This window comes from Physella acuta, unplaced genomic scaffold (assembly GCF_028476545.2).
Source record: "Physella acuta isolate Inbredline_101_S28 unplaced genomic scaffold, ASM2847654v3 ptg000839l, whole genome shotgun sequence".
Taxonomy (NCBI): Eukaryota; Metazoa; Mollusca; class Gastropoda; family Physidae; genus Physella; species Physella acuta.
Genome location: NW_026732356.1, coordinates 165,743 through 187,168, shown reverse-complemented (window position 1 = coordinate 187,168; position 21,426 = coordinate 165,743). Strand labels below are relative to the sequence as shown.

Genomic DNA, 21,426 nt, shown 5'->3' with positions numbered 1-21,426 from the left:
ACACAAAAAATTCCACACAGTTCCTTCAGCAATGATGATTATGACTATGTGTGTATGTGTGTATGTGTGTGTTTGTTCTTACATGCCTGATTTGTGTATGAGTCTGTGTGTATACAGAGACAAATATATACTTTTCAATTCTGGATATTTCAATAAAAATATTTTTTTTAAATGCCACCGCTCTTTCTAAAATGCATAGAAACATAAATTGCTAATATTTTCCGATCACATATACATAGCTGCTGTTGACCTAATATGCTTCGACCATAGATGATTAGCTCACACGTAGTTTGACAACAGCGAAGGGTTGTCCAGAGGCATTTTGTCAAACAGGGCTTTGTATTCACAGATAATTTAACCAAAGGTGGTTTGCTCAATTACACCTGTAGCTACATCTACACTTACATATTTACCTTTACTTTCTTTCATCAAATAGCGGGCTGATCATAAATATATATTTTTTCTGGGGGGGGGGGAGGCGGACACTGGTAATAGTATATATTTTCCATATAAATTCCATTATTTCGTTCGGGGGGGGGGGGGGTGCGGTTGATTTTCTTTGAGTAGGGTGGGGGCAGACCCCCTGATGAGGTGCCTGAAAGAAACTCTGAGCACGTGCAACATTAAACTAAGGTGGTTCCAAATTTTACCAAACTTACGCATTTTAAAGCATGCATAACCTAATGGTACATTGAGACACCGTGGTAAAATAAATCTTTTTTTTTAATGTTCATTGCTGAAAATAAATTCACATAAATTACGATTCAACTTTAAATTAGTTGACATGTATGTCGCATGTAAATTAGTAAACATCTAAGTCGTTTGTAAAATTAATTAACATGTATTTCGTATGTATTGTAAAGAAACTTGAATTGGTCGCATCAGTTAAAACGAGATTATATATATGTACATAGAGAATTATATGGTGAGAAATAACATAACAATATGTTCTCTGCCTGTCAATAATATGTATGTCTGTTAATCATATATGCTGTCTGTAAGTCAGTCTTACGCGTCGTTTGTCAACCTTACATACCGTCAGTCAGTCAGTCATAAAAGCCGTTAGCCAGTCATTCATGCGGTCTGTTAATCATGCAAGCTGTCTGTCATTCTTACAAGCTGTCTGTCACAATGCCATCAATCCATCTGACAACTAATTAATTATACATGCCATTAATCAAGTAGTCCAATCTAGAATAATGCCTCTTCTGGTAGCCGTCGTAGATTCTCTTCCCCAACACACCAACAATGGTCAACACAAAGACGCAACCCAAAGCCAAAACACTAATTAAAATCGCAATCATCGCCTCGGACGTTCCGTGATAATTAAGTACCGTTGTAGTTCCTGACTCGTTGGCCGATTTCCCGCCTAATAATGTCGCTTCTTCTTCCGCTTCCTCGTTTGGTACGCCCGTTTGTTGGTCAGTGGGTCGGATACTTGGTGGATCAGTGACTAGGTCGCTAGATAATAGGACCGGCTGACCACTTGATTGGGTAGTTGGTTGGACGGTTGGTGACTCAGTTGGCGGGATGCTAGGTTGTCCGGTCACTTGGTCACTCGGCGGGCTAGTGGGTAGCTCGGTCACCTGGTCAGTGTAATACCCCGTTGGTTCAATATCTGTTGGTTGTTGGCTTGCTGAAACTGTTGAGTCGTGAGACCCATTACCTGCGGAGTAACAAAACAACGTGAGTGAGCCTGCTCATTACATGTAGAATTACTTAAGTCACGAGGTCAAAATCTATAACAAAATATAACAGAACATATTTAATAGATATATTTAATCCGATAATTAATTGTTATTTTTAAAAAAATTCTAGGGTAAATAATTAATTGAAATTAAAATTCCTGTTGAAAAATCTAAGACAGACGTGGCGTGAACTTTAACAGACTGGTTTTATGCTCGGGTCAAAGTGACATGTCTGAGTGAAAATTTATTCCCAAGCAATAAGTAGTGAGAGATAGAGAAAACTGATTGAAAACGTTATCTTAGTTATTCAAGCTTGATATAAATGGTATCCATAAAACAGATTGTCAATATTATCCATATAATAGTTTGTCCACGTTATCTATAAAACAGTTTTTCAATGTTGTTCACAATGTCAATGGTATCCATAAACAGTTTGCCAATGGTATCCATAAAACAGTTTGTCAATGTTATCCATATAACAGTTTCGATATTATCCATAAAACATCTTGTCAAAGCTATCCATAAAACAGTTTTTTTTCAATGTTATCCACAGTGTCAATGTTATCCATAAGATTGAAGTAATTGCAATCCATAAACAATGCTTTCCCTGCTTTAGCCACATACGTGATGCACATATGAGTCACAAAATTTGATAGAAATAAACTAAGTGTAAAATGTGCTCATAAGTTTCCATCATGTGGTAATGGGGGGGGGGTATACTGCCCTCAACAACCCACCCCCCTTACCCATACAGACGCCCATATAATAGCTCTCAGAATCAGATTTCTTCATTTATTCCCAATATAACCAACTTCAGAAAGTTTGGTTTTTTTTAAATACACAAAACATGTGGGTAGTCCATTAAAGTGAAATGATTTTAGCATCTTCCTACACGTTATTAGAAAAAAGTCAACATATAAGATACATTGCTGATGTTTAATTTTGCAGCTTAAGCTTTCTTTCACGGAAACAGCCTACACATGAAATAAATGATTCGAGAAGACCGGATATATTATGCTTTCAAAGAAAAGAAAAACATTTTTCTTGTACATTCGTTCTTTTAATCGCTCAGTTCGACTTTAAAAAGTATAGTATCGACGTTTTTTTTTTTTTTGCTGATACAGTGATGGGGCTGTGATAGTGATGTTTTAAGTAATGTGATGTTGTTAGTGCTCTCTTGGTACTGTGTTGGTACTCTCTTAGTACTCTCTTGTTACTCTCTTGGTATTCTGTTCGTACTGTGTTTGGTACTATAATAGTACTCCACTGATTTTCTTTATTAAAACTGAAATGCTCAACCACTGTACCTACAACTGTAATACCCAACAACGACTGTACACACAACTGTAATACCCAACAACGACTGTACCTACAACTGTAATACCCAACAACGACTGTACCTACAATTGTAATATCCAACAATGACAACCACTGTTGGGAGGGGGGAACGAGGGTACGGTCAATAGACAGTAACGGTAACTTTTCCATTACATGTCACATATATTGTACATGTTTTTAATAAATTGCCGAAATAACAGAATTATAAGAATCCGTAAGATATAACTAAAGAAGTTTTCAAGTATGAACAGACATTAACTAAAGTTCAAAGGGAAGCAACAAATAATTGATTCAGATGTACGCTTTAGGGAATTACTCCCCTTGATTTAAAAAAAAATGTCTTTAACAATAAAAGAAGAAATCAGCAAAAACGGAGTACTATCATCATTGTAGTAAAAGAGTAAGCCCACTTAAGCTCAGCAGTTTTATACAAATTTTGTCCAGCTTTAAAAAAAAACAACGTTGCAAAGAGACGCCACCCCCTTCCCCCCCCCCCCTCCCTCACACACACATACCCTTACCTCCGTCACAATGACGACACACTTCAACTAAATTTGTAAGAACAGTCGCCTCCCATGTTCCCGGAGAACAATGTCAGAAAGAAACCCTGTTTAAAACATAGCAATATCTCCACTCTACAGTAACCTACCTGGTGCTGATTGTGACACTACGTCATTGAAGAGCGAAGAGTTTGTTGGCTCCGTTTCAGCTACGTCACTTCCTGGACCAACAGTGGCCGAGTAGTAGAGTGTGTCTAGCGGCACGGTGGTCGATAGCTGCATCGTCAGCTGAATAGCTTCAACCATGCTGTTCGGAGCTTGCGAGACGAGGATGACGTCACCGGAAGTAACCTCTGTGACGTCAAGCGATGACGATGCTGAAACGACGTTAGTGGCGTTGACGTCAGTGATCTCCACCGTCGTTGTTGTAAATAAGAGCGTGGGTGTAAATGATGGGGCAATGTTGTAAAGCTGGGATGTTGTAGCGATAGACTGTTCACTACCTTCTAAGGAGTTGTTTTGGCTGACGCGAGCGTCCACGCCGCTGATGTATGACTCTCCCTCGGCGTCAGAGTCATTGGCTGCTAGGCTGGGCTGTGTCGAGGTGTTTTCGGTTACCATGGGAACCGTAGTGATGGTCGTGGTCTGGTAGGTCGGGAGTTCAAACCCAGCCGTCGGCGAGTCAGTGAGAGTCAAGGAGTTGATGCTGGACGCTTGTTGATTGACAGCGGTCATCTCGGCGGTGGGCGGAGTCAAGTAGTCCGCCAGGGGCGTGGCTTTGGGGGAGGTGAGCGTGCTGAGCGTGGTGGGGAGGGGGGTCAGCAAGTCGTCGCCAGCGGAGGGGATCACCCCCAGTACCCTTGTGGCAGGTCCCTGTGTGGCAGGTTCCTGTGTGGCAGATCCCTCAGGTCCTTGTGTGGCAGGTCCCTGTGTGGCAGGTCCCTGTGTAACAGGTCCCTCAGCGAGAGGTGCCGACGTCGGGAAGGTGCTGCTGTCGTCGGTCAGGACGTCGCTGTCGTTGACTTGACCCGGCGGCTGACGGACAAACACGAGTTGTCCGGCTTGAAGTGTCAGGTTACACGAGGTTGTTGACGGACATGCGTAGAGCTCACATCCTCTGCTGACATCAGAATCGTCGACCACAGCCACATTGCAAGACACTGAATATCATCAAGGATATATTAATATACTCATATATATATATATATATATATATATATATATATATATATATATATATATATATATATATATATATATATCTATATATATAAAGCAAAGTGGTCGGGTGCCCAATAGGGTACTTCCCGGCGCCGCAGGCGCGTCAAATTTGGCACGAAGGTGCCTTATGGCGATAGAACACGAGGGCCGGTGACGGTTCGGCAAAAAGTCTACGGAGAGGGGGTCAAAACTGACCTCGACTGACCGGCGCCTTATATGGGCTATATTACGAAAAAAAAATTCCTCCGACGACCCCCCTTGAAATTTTGTGAGATGGTAGGACAACACCTTGGGGTGTCACAAAAAACTCGGCATATCTGGGAAAACTTCGTAAAGGGGTCAAAACTGACCAGTTGTATTTCCCTATATAATCTTTGTATTTTATGGGAAAAACAGAGGGTCATTTCAACGCAGACTTTAGGGTACTTAAGCTCAGTATATCTGGCTAATTTTTTGCATGCTCCTAGGTCAATGGCTTGACCTTTAGGGAAAACTGTCGGTTACACTCAAAGCCCTCGACGAGGGCTAAAAAGTGACCGCGAGTGAAATTCTCTTTATATGAGCTCTATTACGAAAAAAAAATTCCTCCGACGACCCCCCTTGAAATTTTGTGAGGTGGTAGGAGAACACCTTGGGGTGTCACAAAAAACTCGGCATATCTGGGAAAACTTCGTAAAGGGGTCAAAACTGACCAGTTGTATTTCCCTATATAATCTTTGTATTTTATGGGAAAAACAGAGGGTCATTTCAACGCAGACTTTAGGATACTTAAGCTCAGTATATCTGGCTAATTTTTTGCATGCTCCTAGGTCAATGGATTGACCTTTAGGGAAAACTGTCGTTTACACTCAAAGCCCTCGACGAAGGCTAAAAAGTGACCGCGAGTGAAATTCTCTTTATATGAGCTCTATTACGAAAAAAAAATTCCTCCGACGACCCCCCTTGAAATTTTGTGAGGTGGTAGGAGAACACCTTGGGGTGTCACAAAAAACTCGGCATATCTGGGAAAACTTCGTAAAGGGGTCAAAACTGACCAGTCGTATTTCCCTATATAATCTTTGTATTTTATGGGAAAAACAGAGGGTCATTTCAACGCAGACTTTAGGATACTTAAGCTCAGTATATCTGGCTAATTTTTTGCATGCTCCTAGGTCAATGGCTTGACATTCAGGGAAAACTGTCGTTTACACTCAAAGCCCTCGAAGAGGGCTAAAAAGTGACCGCGAGTGAAATTCTCTTTATATGAGCTCTATTACGAAAAAAAAATTCCTCCGACGACCCCCCTTGATATTTTGTGAGGTGGTAGGAGAACGCCTTGGGGTGTCACAAAAAACTCGCCATGTCCGGGAAAAATCGGGAAATGGGTCAAAACTGACCAGTCGTATTTCCCTATATAATCTTTGTATTTTATGGGGAAATCATAGGGTCATTTCAAAACGGATTTTATGGCACTTACCCTCTTTACATCTGGCTCAGTTTTGGCATGCTTATAGGTAAATGGCTTGACCTGTAGGGAAAACTGTCGGTTACACTCAAAGCCCTCGACGAGGGCTAAAAAGTGACCGCGAGTGAAATTCTCTTTATATGAGCTCTATTACGAAAAAAAATTTCCTCCGACGACCCCCCTTGATATTTTGTGAGGTGGTAGGAGAACGCCTTGGGGTGTCACAAAAAACTCGCCATGTCCGGGAAAAATCGGGAAATGGGTCAAAACTGACCAGTCGTATTTCCCTATATAATCTTTGTATTTTATGGGGAAAACAGAGGGTCATTTCAAAACGGATTTTATGGCACTTACCCTCTTTACATCTGGCTCAGTTTTGGCATGCTTATAGGTAAATGGCTTGACCTTTAGGGAAAACTGTCGGTTACACTCAAAGCCCTCGACGAGGGCTAAAAAGTGACCGCGAGTGAAATTCTCTTTATTTGAGCTCTATTACGAAAAAAAAATTCCTCCGACGACCCCCCTTGAAATTTTGTGAGGTGGTAGGAGAACACCTTGGGGTGCCACAAAAAACTCGGCATGTCCGGGAAAAATCGGGAAATGGGTCAAAACTGACCAGTCGTATTTCCCTATATAATCTTTGTATTTTATGGGGAAATCAGAGGGTCATTTCAAAACGGATTTTATGGCACTTACCCTCTTTACATCTGGCTCAGTTTTGGCATGCTTATAGGTAAATGGCTTGACCTGTAGGGAAAACTGTCGGTTACACTCAAAGCCCTCGACGAGGGCTAAAAAGTGACCGCGAGTGAAATTCTCTTTATATGAGCTCTATTACGAAAAAAAATTTCCTCCGACGACCCCCCTTGATATTTTGTGAGGTGGTAGGAGAACGCCTTGGGGTGTCACAAAAAACTCACCATGTCCGGGAAAAATCGGGAAATGGGTCAAAACTGACCAGTCGTATTTCCCTATATAATCTTTGTATTTTATGGGGAAAACAGAGGGTCATTTCAAAACGGATTTTAAGGCACTTACCCTCTTTACATCTGGCTCAGTTTTGGCATGCTTATAGGTAAATGGCTTGACCTTTAGGGAAAACTGTCGGTTACACTCAAAGCCCTCGACGAGGGCTAAAAAGTGACCGCGAGTGAAATTCTCTTTATATGAGCTCTATTACGAAAAAAAAATTCCTCCGACGACCCCCATTGAAATTTTGTGAGGTGGTAGGAGAACACCTTGGGGTGCCACAAAAAACTCGGCATATCTGGGAAAACTTCGTAAAGGGGTCAAAACTGACCAGTTGTATTTCCCTATATAATCTTTGTATTTTATGGGAAAAACAGAGGGTCATTTCAACGCAGACTTTAGGATACTTAAGCTCAGTATATCTGGCTAATTTTTTGCATGCTCCTAGGTCAATGGCTTGACCTTTAGGGAAAACTGTCGGTTACACGCAAAGCCCTTGACGAGGGCTAAAAAGTGACAGCAAGTGAAATTCTCTTTATATGAGCTCTATTACGAAAAAAAAATTCCTCCGACGACCCCCCTTGAAATTTTGTGAGGTGGTAGGAGAACACCTTGGGGTGTCACAAAAAACTCGACATATCTGGGAAAACTTCGTAAAGGGGTCAAAACTGACCAGTTGTATTTCCCTATATAATCTTTGTATTTTATTGGAAAAACAGAGGGTCATTTCAACGCAGGCTTTAGGGTACTTAAACTCAGTATATCTGGCTAAATTTTTGCATACTCTTAGGTCAATGGCTTGACCTTTAGGGAAAACTGTCGGTTTCACTCAAAGCCCTCGGCGAGGGCTAAAATGTGACCGCGAGTGAGATTCTCTTTATATGAGCTCTTTTACGAAAAAAAATTTCCTCCGACGACCCCCCTTGATATTTTGTGAGGTGGTAGGAGAACGCCTTGGGGTGTCACAAAAAACTCGGCATATCTGGGAAAACTTCGTAAAGCGGTCAAAACTGACCAGTTGTATTTCCCTATATAATCTTTGTATTTTATTGGAAAAACAGAGGGTCATTTCAACGCAGGCTTTAGGGTACTTAAACTCAGTATATCTGGCTAAATTTTTGCATACTCTTAGGTCAATGGCTTGACCTTTAGGGAAAACTGTCGGTTACACTCAAAGCCCTCGACGAGGGCTAAAATGTGACCGCGAGTGAAATTCTCTTTATTTGAGCTCTATTACAAGAAAAAATTTCCTCCGACGACCCCCCTTGATATTTTGTGAAGTGGTAGGAGAACGCCTTGGGGTGTCACAAAAAACTCGGCATATCTGGGAAAACTTCGTAAAGGGGTCAAAACTGACCAGTCGTATTTCCCTATATAATCTTTGTATTTTATGGAAAAAAAACAGGGTAATTTCAACACAATTTTTACGTTACTTAACCTCTGTACATCATGCTAATGTTTTGCATACACTTCTATAGATGACTAGGCCGTATGGAAAAACTGTTGGTCAGACTCAAAGCCCTCGACCAGTGCTAAAAGATGACCGCGAGTGAAATTCTCCTTATATGAGATATATATAAATAATTTGACGATCGATCCCGTTAATATTATTTGAGGTCGTAGACCGACCCTGGAGGGTAACAAAAAAACTTTAATCCCGTCGGAAAAAGCTATTGTAGTCGTTAAATATGTTTATATATCGTATTTTCTTATATAAGCATAGTAACTGTTTTAAAAAAAAGTAAACACAGAGATACGTCATTCGGTTAATTTCCAAGGGAGGTAACCTTTTTAAATAAATATTTTTCAAATAATTGTATACTATTTTAAACAGAAACAGACAACGACAAAGTATAGCATTTGTTTTAGATAAAAATAAGTTATTAATTAAGCTACGTATCATATTTAAATAAAAAAATTAATTTTTAAAGTCAATGTAATATAAATTATGAGATATACTTTTCATGGAACCTCTGTAGTTCTATTTCCATCTTAGTTATAAATTGCGTACTTTCAAACACTTTCTCTGGATGCTGATGTTAAAGAGCATAGGCCTACAACATCTTCTCTAAAATTAGCATTACTGTTTACATTTAAGCACTCCACGCCTCATCCATCACCTAATAATTACTATTCAAATTATCAAATGTTTTTGAAAACCTAAGCGAAGCTAGGCAGTATGCCTAGTATATATATATATATATATATATATATATATATATATATATATATATATATATATATATATATATATATATATATATATATATATATATATATGTATATGTATATATATATGTATGGTATGTGTGTATATATATATATATATATATATATATGTATATATATATATATATATATATATATCTATATATCTATATATATAAAGCAAAGTGGTCAGGTGCCCGATAGGGCACTTCCCGGCGCCGCAGGCGCGTCAAATTTGGCACGATGGTGCCTTATGGCGATAGAACACGAGGGCCGGTGACGGTTCGGCAAAAAGTCTACGGACAAGGGGTCAAAACTGACCTCGACTGACCGGCGCCTTATATGGGCTATATTACGAAAAAAAAATTCCTCCGACAACCCCCCTTGAAATTTTGTGAGGTGGTAGGAGAACACCTTGGGGTGTCACAAAAAACTCGGCATATCTGGGAAAACTTCGTAAAGTGGTCAAAACTGACCAGTTGTATTTCCCTATATAATCTTTGTATTTTATGGGAAAAACAGAGGGTCATTTCAACGCAGACTTTAGGGTACTTAAGCTCAGTATATCTGGCTAATTTTTTGCATGCTCCTAGGTCAATGGCTTGACCTTTAGGGAAAACTGTCGGTTACACTCAAAGCCCTCGACGAGGGCTAAAAAGTGACCGCGAGTGAAATTCTCTTTATATGAGCTCTATTACGAAAAAAAAATTCCTCCGACGACCCCCCTTGAAATTTTGTGAGGTGGTAGGAGAACACCTTGGGGTGTCACAAAAAACTCGGCATATCTGGGAAAACTTCGTAAAGGGGTCAAAACTGACCAGTTGTATTTCCCTATATAATCTTTGTATTTTATGGGAAAAACAGAGGGTCATTTCAACGCAGACTTTAGGGTACTTAAGCTCAGTATATCTGGCTAATTTTTTGCATGCTCCTAGGTCAATGGCTTGACCTTTAGGGAAAACTGTCGGTTACACTCAAAGCCCTCGACGAGGGCTAAAAAGTGACCGCGAGTGAAATTCTCTTTATATGAGCTCTATTACGAAAAAAAAATTCCTCCGACGACCCCCCTTGAAATTTTGTGAGGTGGTAGGAGAACACATTGGGGTGTCACAAAAAACTCGGCATATCTGGGAAAACTTCGTAAAGGGGTCAAAACTGACCAGTTGTATTTCCCTATATAATCTTTGTATTTTATGGGAAAAACAGAGGGTCATTTCAACGCAGACTTTAGGGTACTTAAGCTCAGTATATCTGGCTAATTTTTTGCATGCTCCTAGGTCAATGGCTTGACCTTTAGGGAAAACTGTCGGTTACACTCAAAGCCCTCGACGAGGGCTAAAAAGTGACCGCGAGTGAAATTCTCTTTATATGAGCTCTATTACGAAAAAAAAATTCCTCCGACGACCCCCCTTGAAATTTTGTGAGGTGGTAGGAGAACACCTTGGGGTGTCACAAAAAACTCGGCATATCTGGGAAAACTTCGTAAAGGGGTCAAAACTGACCAGTTGTATTTCCCTATATAATCTTTGTATTTTATGGGAAAAACAGAGGGTCATTTCAACGCAGACTTTAGGATACTTAAGCTCAGTATATCTGGCTAATTTTTTGCATGCTCCTAGGTCAATGGCTTGACCTTTAGGGAAAACTGTCGGTTACACTCAAAGCCCTCGACGAGGGCTAAAAAGTGACCGCGAGTGAAATTCTCATTATATGAGCTCTATTACGAAAAAAAAATTCCTCCGACGACCCCCCTTGATATTTTGTGAGGTGGTAGAAGAACACCTTGGGGTGTCACAAAAAACTCGCCATGTCCGGGAAAAATCGGGAAATGGGTCAAAACTGACCAGTCGTATTTCCCTATATAATCTTTGTATTTTATGGGGAAAACAGAGGGTCATTTCAAAACGGATTTTATGGCACTTACGCTCTTTACATCTGGCTCAGTTTTGGCATGCTTATAGGTAAATGGCTTGACCTTTAGGAAAATCTGTCGGTTACACTCAAAGCCCTCGACGAGGGCTAAAAAGTGACCACGAGTGAAATTCTCTTTATATGAGCTCTATTACGAAAAAAAAATTCCTCCGACGACCCCCCTTGATATTTTGTGAGGTGGTAGGAGAACGCCTTGGGGTGTCACAAAAAACTCGCCATGTCCGGGAAAAATCGGGAAATGGGTCAAAACTGACCAGTCGTATTTCCCTATATAATCTTTGTATTTTATGGGAAAAACAGAGGGTCATTTCAAAGCAGACTTTAGGGTACTTAAACTCAGTATATCTGACTAATTTTTTGCATACTCTTAGGTAAATGGTTTGACCTTTAGGGAAAACTGTCGGTTTGACTCAAAGCCCTCGACGAGGGCTAAAAAGTGACCGCGAGTGAAATTCTCATTATATGAGCTCTATTACGAAAAAAAAATTCCTCCGACGACCCCCCTTGAAATTTTGTGAGGTGGTAGAAGAACACCTTGGGGTGTCACAAAAAACTCGCCATGTCCGGGAAAAATCGGGAAATGGGTCAAAACTGACCAGTCGTATTTCCCTATATAATCTTTGTATTTTATGGGGAAAACAGAGGGTCATTTCAAAACGGATTTTATGGCACTTACCCTCTTTACATCTGGCTCAGTTTTGGCATGCTTATAGGTAAATGGCTTGACCTTTAGGGAAAACTGTCGGTTACACTCAAAGCACTCGACGAGGGCTAAAAAGTGACCGCGAGTGAAATTCTCTTTATATGAGCTCTATTACGAAAAAAAAATTCCTCCGACGACCCCCCTTGAAATTTTGTGAGGTGGTAGGAGAACACATTGGGGTGTCACAAAAAACTCGGCATATCTGGGAAAACTTCGTAAAGGGGTCAAAACTGACCAGTTGTATTTCCCTATATAATCTTTGTATTTTATGGGAAAAACAGAGGGTCATTTCAACGCAGACTTTAGGATACTTATACTCAGTATATCTGACTAATTTTTTGCATACTCTTAGGTGAATGGCTTGACCTTTAGGGAAAACTGTCGGTTTGACTCAAAGCCCTCGACGAGGGCTAAAAAGTGACCGCGAGTGAAATTCTCTTTATATGAGCTCTATTACGAAAAAAAATTTCCTCCGACGACCCCCCTTGAAATTTTGTGAGGTGGTAGGAGAACACCTAGGGGTGTCACAAAAAACTCGGCATATCTGGGAAAACTTCGTAAAGGGGTCAAAACTGACCAGTTGTATTTCCCTATATAATCTTTGTATTTTATGGGAAAAACAGAGGGTCATTTCAACGCAGACTAGGATACTTAAGCTCAGTATATCTGGCTAATTTTTTGCATGCTCCTAGGTCAATGGCTTGACCTTTAGGGAAAACTGTCGGTTACACTCAAAGCCCTCGACGAGGGCTAAAAAGTGACCGCGAGTGAAATTCTCTTTGTATGAGCTCTATTACGAAAAAAAAATTCCTCTGACGACCCCCCTTGATATTTTGTGAGGTGGTAGGAGAACGCCTTGGGGTGTCACAAAAAACTCGGCATATCTGGGAAAACTTCGTAAAGGGGTCAAAACTGACCAGTCGTATTTCCCTATATAATCTTTGTATTTTATGGAAAAAAACAGGGTAATTTCAACACAATTTTTACGTTACTTAACCTCTGTACATCATGCTAATGTTTTTTATACACTTCTATAGATGACTAGGCCGTATGGAAAAACTGTTGGTCAGACTCAAAGCCCTCGACCAGTGCTAAAAGATGACCGCGAGTGAAATTCTCCTTATATGAGATATATATAAATAATTTGACGATCGATCCCGTTAATATTATTTGAGGTCGTAGACCGACCCTGGAGGGTAACAAAAAAACTTTAATCCCGTCGGAAAAAGCTATTGTAGTCGTTAAATATGTTTATATATCGTATTTTCTTATATAAGCATAGTAACTGTTTGTTTAAAAAAAAGTAAACACAGAGATACGTCATTCGGTTAATTTCCAAGGGAGGTAACCTTTTTAAATAATTATTTTTCAAATAATTGTATACTATTTTAAACAGAAACAGAAAACGACAAAGTATAGCATTTGTTTTAGATAAAAATAAGTTATTAATTAAGCTTCGTATCATAATTAAATAAAAAATTAATTTTAAAAGTCAATGTAATATAAATTATGAGATATACTGTTCATGGAACCTCTGTAGTTCTATTTCCATCTTAGTTATAAATTGCGTACTTTCGAACACTTTCTCAAGAAGCTGATGATAAAGAGCATATGTCTACAACATCTTCTCTAAAATTAGCATTACTGTTTACATTTAAGCACTCCACGCCTCATCCATCACCTAATAATTACTATTCAAATTATCAAATGTTTTTGAAAACCTAAGCGAAGCTAGGCAGTATGCCTAGTATATATATATATATATATATATATATATATATATATATATATATATATGTATATATATATATATATATATATATATATATATATATATATATATATATATATATATATAATATTCACAGTTGGCCTGTTACGTTTTACTTTTCCATTGACTTCTTGATTGTACCAGAAAAAAAACAAAAGTTTTAAATGTTCAAATCATAAATCACACTTGTTACTAATCCAGTGTTTCTTTCAGGCAACTTTTATTCCCTTACAAGATGACCCCCCCCCCCCCCCCAGCTCTTACTTATAGACGTCAAGAACTACAAGGTAAATGCATTCACTGAGATGAAATATTTTATATATTTATTTAGATAAGCGAACATAACCGCTATGTTAGAAAATGTTATATGAATAAGTTCATGTATATATTTTTATTATTAAATATTATGTATCAATATGGTTAAAAAAAGTTCAATGTTAATAATTAAGTAGTTTAATAATAATGTATGCTAGTTACTTCCCATTTTTAACTTCAATTTAGCAATGGGAGACAACAAATAGCAGTGTTCTTAAAACGTAATAACAAATAATCACAAATTTAGTACTAATAAAACACATTTTAATTAAGTTATAAGACATTATTATATAAAGTTATGTACAATTTAGTTGGTTTTTAATCTTTATATCACGTTGATTTTAGAATTATTATTTGACTTTTATTTAAATGAAAACTGTTAGGTTTATCAAATTCTTAATTTATACTTAGATAAAAATTCAGTTTAATAGATTATTGTCTGAGCATCCAATCGAGACTATAATCGAAATATTTTATTTAATAAACCAGGAGTGATCCCTCCCCTAAACCCTCCCGAATATTCCTATACTAGCCCTCGGTACCCGCTACACGTGAATTATAGGCCCATATATTTTTAATGTTATACATATTTGGAAATAATAAGTTATAAAATAGTTATTGATACAAAAATCAACAATACACATTGAGATATTAGTGACAAAACAAAGAAATAACTAATTAGCTAAAAATCCGGCACATTTAAATAAACAAAGGCCACTAATATCCTAATATTTTATAAAATAGTTATTGGTCAAAACGCAATGTGCTTTACTACACGTTGAACAATATTAGTGACCATGCAAAGAAATAACTAAATAGCTAAAAATCCGACACATTTAAAATAACATAGACTACCAATACGTATTCGAAAAATTAAAACCAAATTATATACATTATTAGTCATTAGAACACCAAATTAAATGCACACACTGATTAAAAGACTTAAATGATTCCGTTAAAAACCTGGCTTTAAGTAATTTGTAAAATTGTATAGATTTCATAGCGTACGTCTTGAAAAGTAGATCTATAGATCTAGAATTAAATCAAATTTGAATGAAATAGTTCCTTTCTTTATATTCTAAAATCGGAAGATTCACATATAAAAAAAAAATTGCAAAAACAAATATTAACTTTGCCTTGGTGTGACTCGAACCCGTACCACCCGCGCGGTATCAAGTACACTATCATCTCAGCTATTTAGTACCTCATGGTTTTATTAGAACAAAAGACGTAATTAAAAAACTTAACTTACGCGTATTCTTTCAAAAATATTTTATCCCAAATTAGCAGTTTCCATAGCTAAACAAACAAAGATTTCTATAAAATAATTAAGGCCTGAAATAGTTTAATATAGAAATTTATTATTGGAATAGATTCTAGAGTAGATAGATCTTGAGTCTAAATCTAGAATCTAGATCTTAGCGTCTACGTCTAGTTTTTTTCCGTAGATCCAGTCATCTAGTCTGCATCTAGAATATTTAAATAACTATAAAGAAAAGCATGAATCGATTTTTTTAAATTTTAGTGAAGGTATTCAGTAGAAATAGAATGACTCGCGATGTCTACACGTTAGCTGTCAGGTGGGAAGAAACATAATGACACGTCAGTGCGTCACGTCCCTGGGTTGTTTGTTTCCCAACATCCCCCACTCCCCCGGGGGACCACTAACTTAACACACTCACCCACATTCCACCACATCCCTAGGTCACCTGCCCCCCCCCCATCCCTGGGGTAAGTTTGGGAGGGGGGAGCACTAACTCAACCAACACACTTAGCTACCATCCCAGCCCATCCCGAGGTCACCTGCCCCCCCCCCCCCATACCCGGGGTGAGTTTGGGAGAGGGGAGCACTAACTCAACCACACACTTAGCTACCATCCCAGCCCATCCCGAGGTCACCTGCCCCCCCCCCCCCATACCCGGGGTGAGTTTGGGAGAGGGGAGCACTAACTCAACCACACACTTAGCTACCATCCCAGCCCATCCCGAGGTCACCTCCCCCCCCCCCCCCACCCCTGGGGTGAGTTTGAAAGGGGACCACTAACTCAACCAAAACACTCAGCCACCATCCCATCTGTGTCGGAGATATTTATCTCATCTGACCTTTAACCCCGGCATACATCAACGTCATGCCCATGGTGTATTTTGATTTTCATAGCCAGGGTTGGATGTTTTTTACCATTAAATATTGGAAATCAAACTTTAAGCTAACCTGATTGGCAACATCTGTTGTTACATGCCTGTAGACTCTCGTCTGTGTATTGACCAATCGGAACAGCCGTTGCATTATCTGATCTAAAAATATCTGCGGGGTTAAGGACTTGTTGCATACAGTTCTGATCGGCCCAGGTTGTCATGGAGACCAGAAACAGCACGTGGATTAGTGACTGGGCTTTCATCGTTCTGAAAAACGTGCAAGACATTTCGTGTATGAAATTAAAACTACGAAATTATTTATTCGCTGATAATTGTATCTCTGTATTGTACCACCACCTCCCTCATCACGAGAGTCGCTGTAATCAGGAATATAACCGTCAATGTCTGTAAATAAAGTCATGGGATTTTAATTTTAACAAATGTTCACCCCCCCCCCCCCCAACACACACACACACTCCTAAAACCACATCTGGGCACGTCTTCACAACCACACGTGTCTCCAGTTACACACACACACACACACACACACGTCATTAAATAAACCAATTTATTTTAGACGGGCCAATTTTAAGACCAATTATTATAATCAGACCTATACTAAACACTCCAATATTAAACCACTAAACAGACCACTTTTAAAGAGACCAATATCAAAATGACCAATGTTAAATTGATCCGTTTTAAAGAAACCAATAATAAATTGACCACTATTAAACAGATCAATTATTAACAGACTAATTTTTAAAAATAGACTGATGTTAAATGCGCTCATATTAAACAATAGACTAACTAATAGACTAATACTAAAAAGACCACAGTTAAACAGACCAATATTGAATAGACCACTATTAAACAGAAAACAGTTTAAACAGATCAATATAAAAACAAGCCTATGTTAACTTGATTTTCAATAAGCGCCACTACGTTTAACACAGCTATGCTGTACACAATAATGTTGTACACAACAATGTTATACACGTCAATAGTGTACACACCAGTAGTGTACACAAAAATATTTTACACAATAATGTTGTACACAATAATGTCGTTTACAATAATGTACACAATAATGATGTGCGCAGCAATGGTGCAATTTTGTCCGTACCGATGTTAAACACTTCTACGTTGTACACAGTGATGTCCACACCAATTTTAACACACCTATGATGTTACACAAAGTTGAACACGACAACGCCGAACACACAAATATTGCATATACATATTGCATATGACGAATTTCTGATTTTTTAAAAATTCCTATCAATCATCTTAACATTCCCGTTGTGGTTTTTTTTTCGTCCCACAACTCTTCAAGAAAAACTAAAATATCAGCTAACATAATCCAAGCGATAAGGAAACTCAATATCCACACCGGATTAAGAAAACACATTTTTACAGCTTTTTCAACATAAAAAAACAGTTTGTCTTACCTTCATCGACTTTGAAAACTTTCCAATGTTAGTTGTTTGTTTTTACATTTCAGACGTACATAGTGGGGTGATGTTTTAACTGGCTGTCTCACGCGGTGTGGGTGGGGATGGGGAGGGAACATAATATACGGCTATAGTTGTCATTGATTTACTTATCAATAAGTCGTATAGGCCGTCATGTTTACCCGCGTCAACACACGTGCTTCAAAGGATGACACACGCGCATGTGGTCGACACACGTTCAAATGGTTGCACCTATATTTCGTCAAATTTGAACACGATCCTATCTATGTCTTCCTAAATAATCCTCCACGGGTTAATCTATATATAATATTACACGCCAGTATACTCCGATATAAGTATACATGCACGTAGTATATTATTCTCACATATAGTAAAAAAAGACACATAAAGCCCTGCCTGCCTTCATACTTATTTAAACGCCACGCGTACATATACACAGAATTTCACATACATACACAATTTACACATACATGCACAGCTGTACATATACAACCCCCCCCCCCCCACACACACACACACACACACAAACACAACCCGAACACATATTTGAAAGATCAGAATCAATAATCACCAAACTGTTACAGTATCGAATTGTAAGCCGCGAGTAACTCAATCCCATACCGGCGTCGATGTATTCATACGCGAGGCCAACTGCCGCCTCCAGGTAACACCACCTACACTCACCCATAATGTGACCTCAGCGTACCCCTTGTATACCTTTTTAAACAAAACCAGTGTTTCTTTCAGACATTATTCTCCGGGTTGGGGGGTCGGACACTGTTAAAAGTATATATTTATTTTCTATATGAATTATATTTCTTTTACAGGAAGGTGGGGGGGGGGGGGGAGATGTGCTTTGGCACCCCCCCCCCCCCCCCCCATAGAAAATACTGGAAGAAATTCTGAACGAAGCTATTGATGTCATGGGTAAATAAATTGTGACATACACGTGCTAGACAGAAAAAAACACTTAAGTTAGCCCTTAGGACAACACAATGAAACAAAGCACCAACATTTGGCTGATATATGTGGTGACACCAACATTTGGCTGATGTATGTGGTGACACCAACATTTGGCTGATATATGTGGTGACACCAACATTTGGCTGATATATGTGGTGACACCAACATTTGGCTGATAAATGTGGTGACACCAACATTTGGCTGATATATGTGGTGACACCAACATTTGGCTGATAAATGTGATGAGACCAACATTTGGCTGATATATGTGGTGACACCAACATTTGGCTGATAAATGTGGTGACACCAACATTTGGCTGATGTATGTGGTGACACCAACATTTGGCTGATAAATGTGGTGACACCAACATTTGGCTGATATATGTGGTGACACCAACATTTGGCTGATATATGTGGTGATACCAACATTTGGCTGATATATGTGGTGAGACCAACATTTGACAGATACTTAAGTATGTGGCATGGGATGGCGTGGCCTAGCGGGAGAGAGCTAGACTGTTAACCCGAAAGTCCCTGAGTCCACCCAGCTCTGATGGGTACCTAACTCACGTTAGGGAAAGCAAAAGCGGCTGGGCATAGTGCTGACCACATTATCCTTTCAAATGCCGAGGTTGCTGAAACAGATAACTCTACTTCATCTGCCAACTTAACTTACAAGATTAGCCACACAATCAAACAGTCGTTGTGAACTAAATACGTGCTATAAAAATAGCAAAGAAAACCATGGATAGATAATATAAATAAAATTTGCAGAAGACCAGGCCACCATATTGAAATAGAATATATCCAAACTGTTTATTTTATTTTATGTCAATAGCCATCCAAGCATACCGTTAATTAAGGATGCTATGGAGTTACATAGCCTAACGATTAACTTACATGTAGGCATTAAGATTTTTTATATAACTCAGACGGATTAGTTTGATTAACTTGGGTTTCACTGTTGGTTACTTTACTTTGAGTTATTTAACTTTTATTTCACTGTTACTTTACTTTGAGTTATCTAACTTTTATTTTACTGTTACTTTACTTTGAGTTGTCTAACTTTTACTTCACTGTTACTTTCCTTTGAAGCCCAGTGTTAAACAAGATGTGTTCATGTATGACTTAGTGTACCCTTTGGGTCAGGCCTGACGCCTACAAGGAGAACCAAATTATTCCAATCGTTGCTTCATGTAAGGGGTTGTACATCACCTCAGATTCTTTCATGCATCATTTTCGAAAAAAAAGGGGGGGGGGCTGGGTGGCGCGTGCCACTGTAGATCCGTAAAGCTGTAGATCCGTAAAGCTGTAGCTCTGTAAAGCTGTATATCCGTAAAGCTGTAGCTCTGTAAAGCTGTAGATCCGTAAAGCTGTAGCTCTGTAAAGCTGTAGCTCTGTAAAGCTGTATATCTGTAAAGATGTAGCTCTGTAAAGCTGTATATCTGTAAAACTGTAGATCTGTAAAGCTGTATGTCTGTAAAGCTGTAGAACCGTAAAGCTGTATATCTGTAAAGCTGTAGCTCTGTAAAGCTGTAGCTCTGTAAAGCTGTAGCTCTGTAAAGCTGTAGCTCTGTAAAGCTGTAGCTCTGTAAAGCTGTAGCTCTGTAAAGCTGTATATCTGTAAAGCTGTAGCTCTGTAAAGCTGTAGATCTGTAAAGCTGTATATCTGTAAAGCTGTAGCTCTGTAAAGCTGTATATCTGTAAAGCTGTAGCTCTGTAAAGCTGTAGCTCTGTAAAGCTGTAGCTCTGTAAAGCTGTAGATCTGTAAAGCTGTATATCTGTAAAGCTGTATATCTGTAAAGCTGTAGCTCTGTAAAGCTGTAGATCTGTAAATCTGTATATCTGTAAAGCTGTATATCTGTAAAGCTGTAGCTCTGTAAAGCTGTATATCTGTAAAGATGTAGCTCTGTAAAGCTGTATGTCTGTAAAGCTGTAGCTCTGTAAAGCTGTATATCTGTAAAGCTGTAGCTCTGTAAAGCTGTATATCTGTAAAGCTGTAGCTCTGTAAAGCTGTAGATCTGTAAAGCTGTAGATCTGTAAAGCTGTAGATACGTAAAGCTGTATATCTGTAAAGCGTAGCTCTGTAAAGCTGTATATCTGTAAAGCTGTAGCTCTGTAAAGCTGTAGATCTGTAAAGCTGTAGATCTGTAAAGCTGTATCTCTGTAAAGCTGTAGATCTGTAAAGCTGTAGATCTGTAAAGCTGTATATCTGTAAAGCTGTATATCTGTAAAGCTGTAGCTCTGTAAAGCTGTAGATCTGTAAAGCTGTATATCTGTAAAGATGTAGCTCTGTAAAGCTGTATATCTGTAAAGCTGTATATTTGTAAAGCTGTAGCTCTGTAAAGCTGTAGATCTGTAAAACTGTAGATCTGTAAAGCTCTGTATTAATGTAAACATTTAGAGCTAACGAGCTAGTAATAGTACTACTAGTATTATTATTTTTTTCATTCCTAGTAGCTGTTTGTGTCATAGTTTGAACTTTTCTTTTGTTATAAAAATAATGTACTATTTTTACTTGCTCGCGAAAACAATACTGACGTCACTTCCGGGAAATAGGAAGCAAACACTAAAAATAAAAAAATAAAACATACATCGTTTATGTAGCTCTTACAAACAGGACAAATGACAAGTTGGTTTGTATTTGATTTATTAAAACATCAGGCAACAAGCAAAACACGTGTATTGACCTTTAAAATAGTTATAACTATAACTCAAGGCGGTGACGGTATCGTTGTTGACGATACTAGTAATTCGATGCTA

General features: G+C 38.6%; 1 protein-coding gene across 2 annotated transcripts; it reads right to left on the bottom strand.

The window, feature by feature from the left end:
- Positions 1–714: 714 nt before the first annotated feature.
- On the bottom strand, positions 715–17,860 carry LOC131951929 (mucin-2-like). 2 transcript variants are annotated; one of them, XM_059314382.1, is made up of 4 exons: positions 17,677–17,860; positions 16,302–16,492; positions 3,676–4,686; positions 715–1,666 (listed from the first exon to the last, which is right to left on the bottom strand). In XM_059314382.1, the coding sequence occupies exons 2-4, from the start codon at positions 16,486–16,488 to the stop codon at positions 1,158–1,160; spliced, it is 1,707 nt and encodes a 568-aa protein (XP_059170365.1). In that variant the 5' UTR covers positions 16,489–16,492; positions 17,677–17,860; the 3' UTR covers positions 715–1,157. The 2 variants fall into 2 exon arrangements, with proteins under 2 accessions (XP_059170365.1, XP_059170366.1); XM_059314383.1 differs by lacking the exon at positions 17,677–17,860 and adding an exon at positions 17,352–17,402.
- Between the last annotated feature and the right edge of the window lie 3,566 nt (positions 17,861–21,426).

What these genes read in the sequence shown, in the direction of transcription:
- LOC131951929 (XM_059314382.1), bottom strand. Translation starts at nt 16,488, where the DNA reads ATGAAAGCCCAGTCACTAATCCACGTGCTGTTTCTGGTCTCCATGACA. An exon ending in CAACAGATGTTGCCAATCAG is followed by an intron (nt 4,687 to 16,301) that starts GTTAGCTTAAAG and finishes GATGATATTCAG; the next exon opens with TGTCTTGCAATGTGGCTGTG. An exon ending in AGTGTCACAATCAGCACCAG is followed by an intron (nt 1,667 to 3,675) that starts GTAGGTTACTGT and finishes GTTACTCCGCAG; the next exon opens with GTAATGGGTCTCACGACTCA.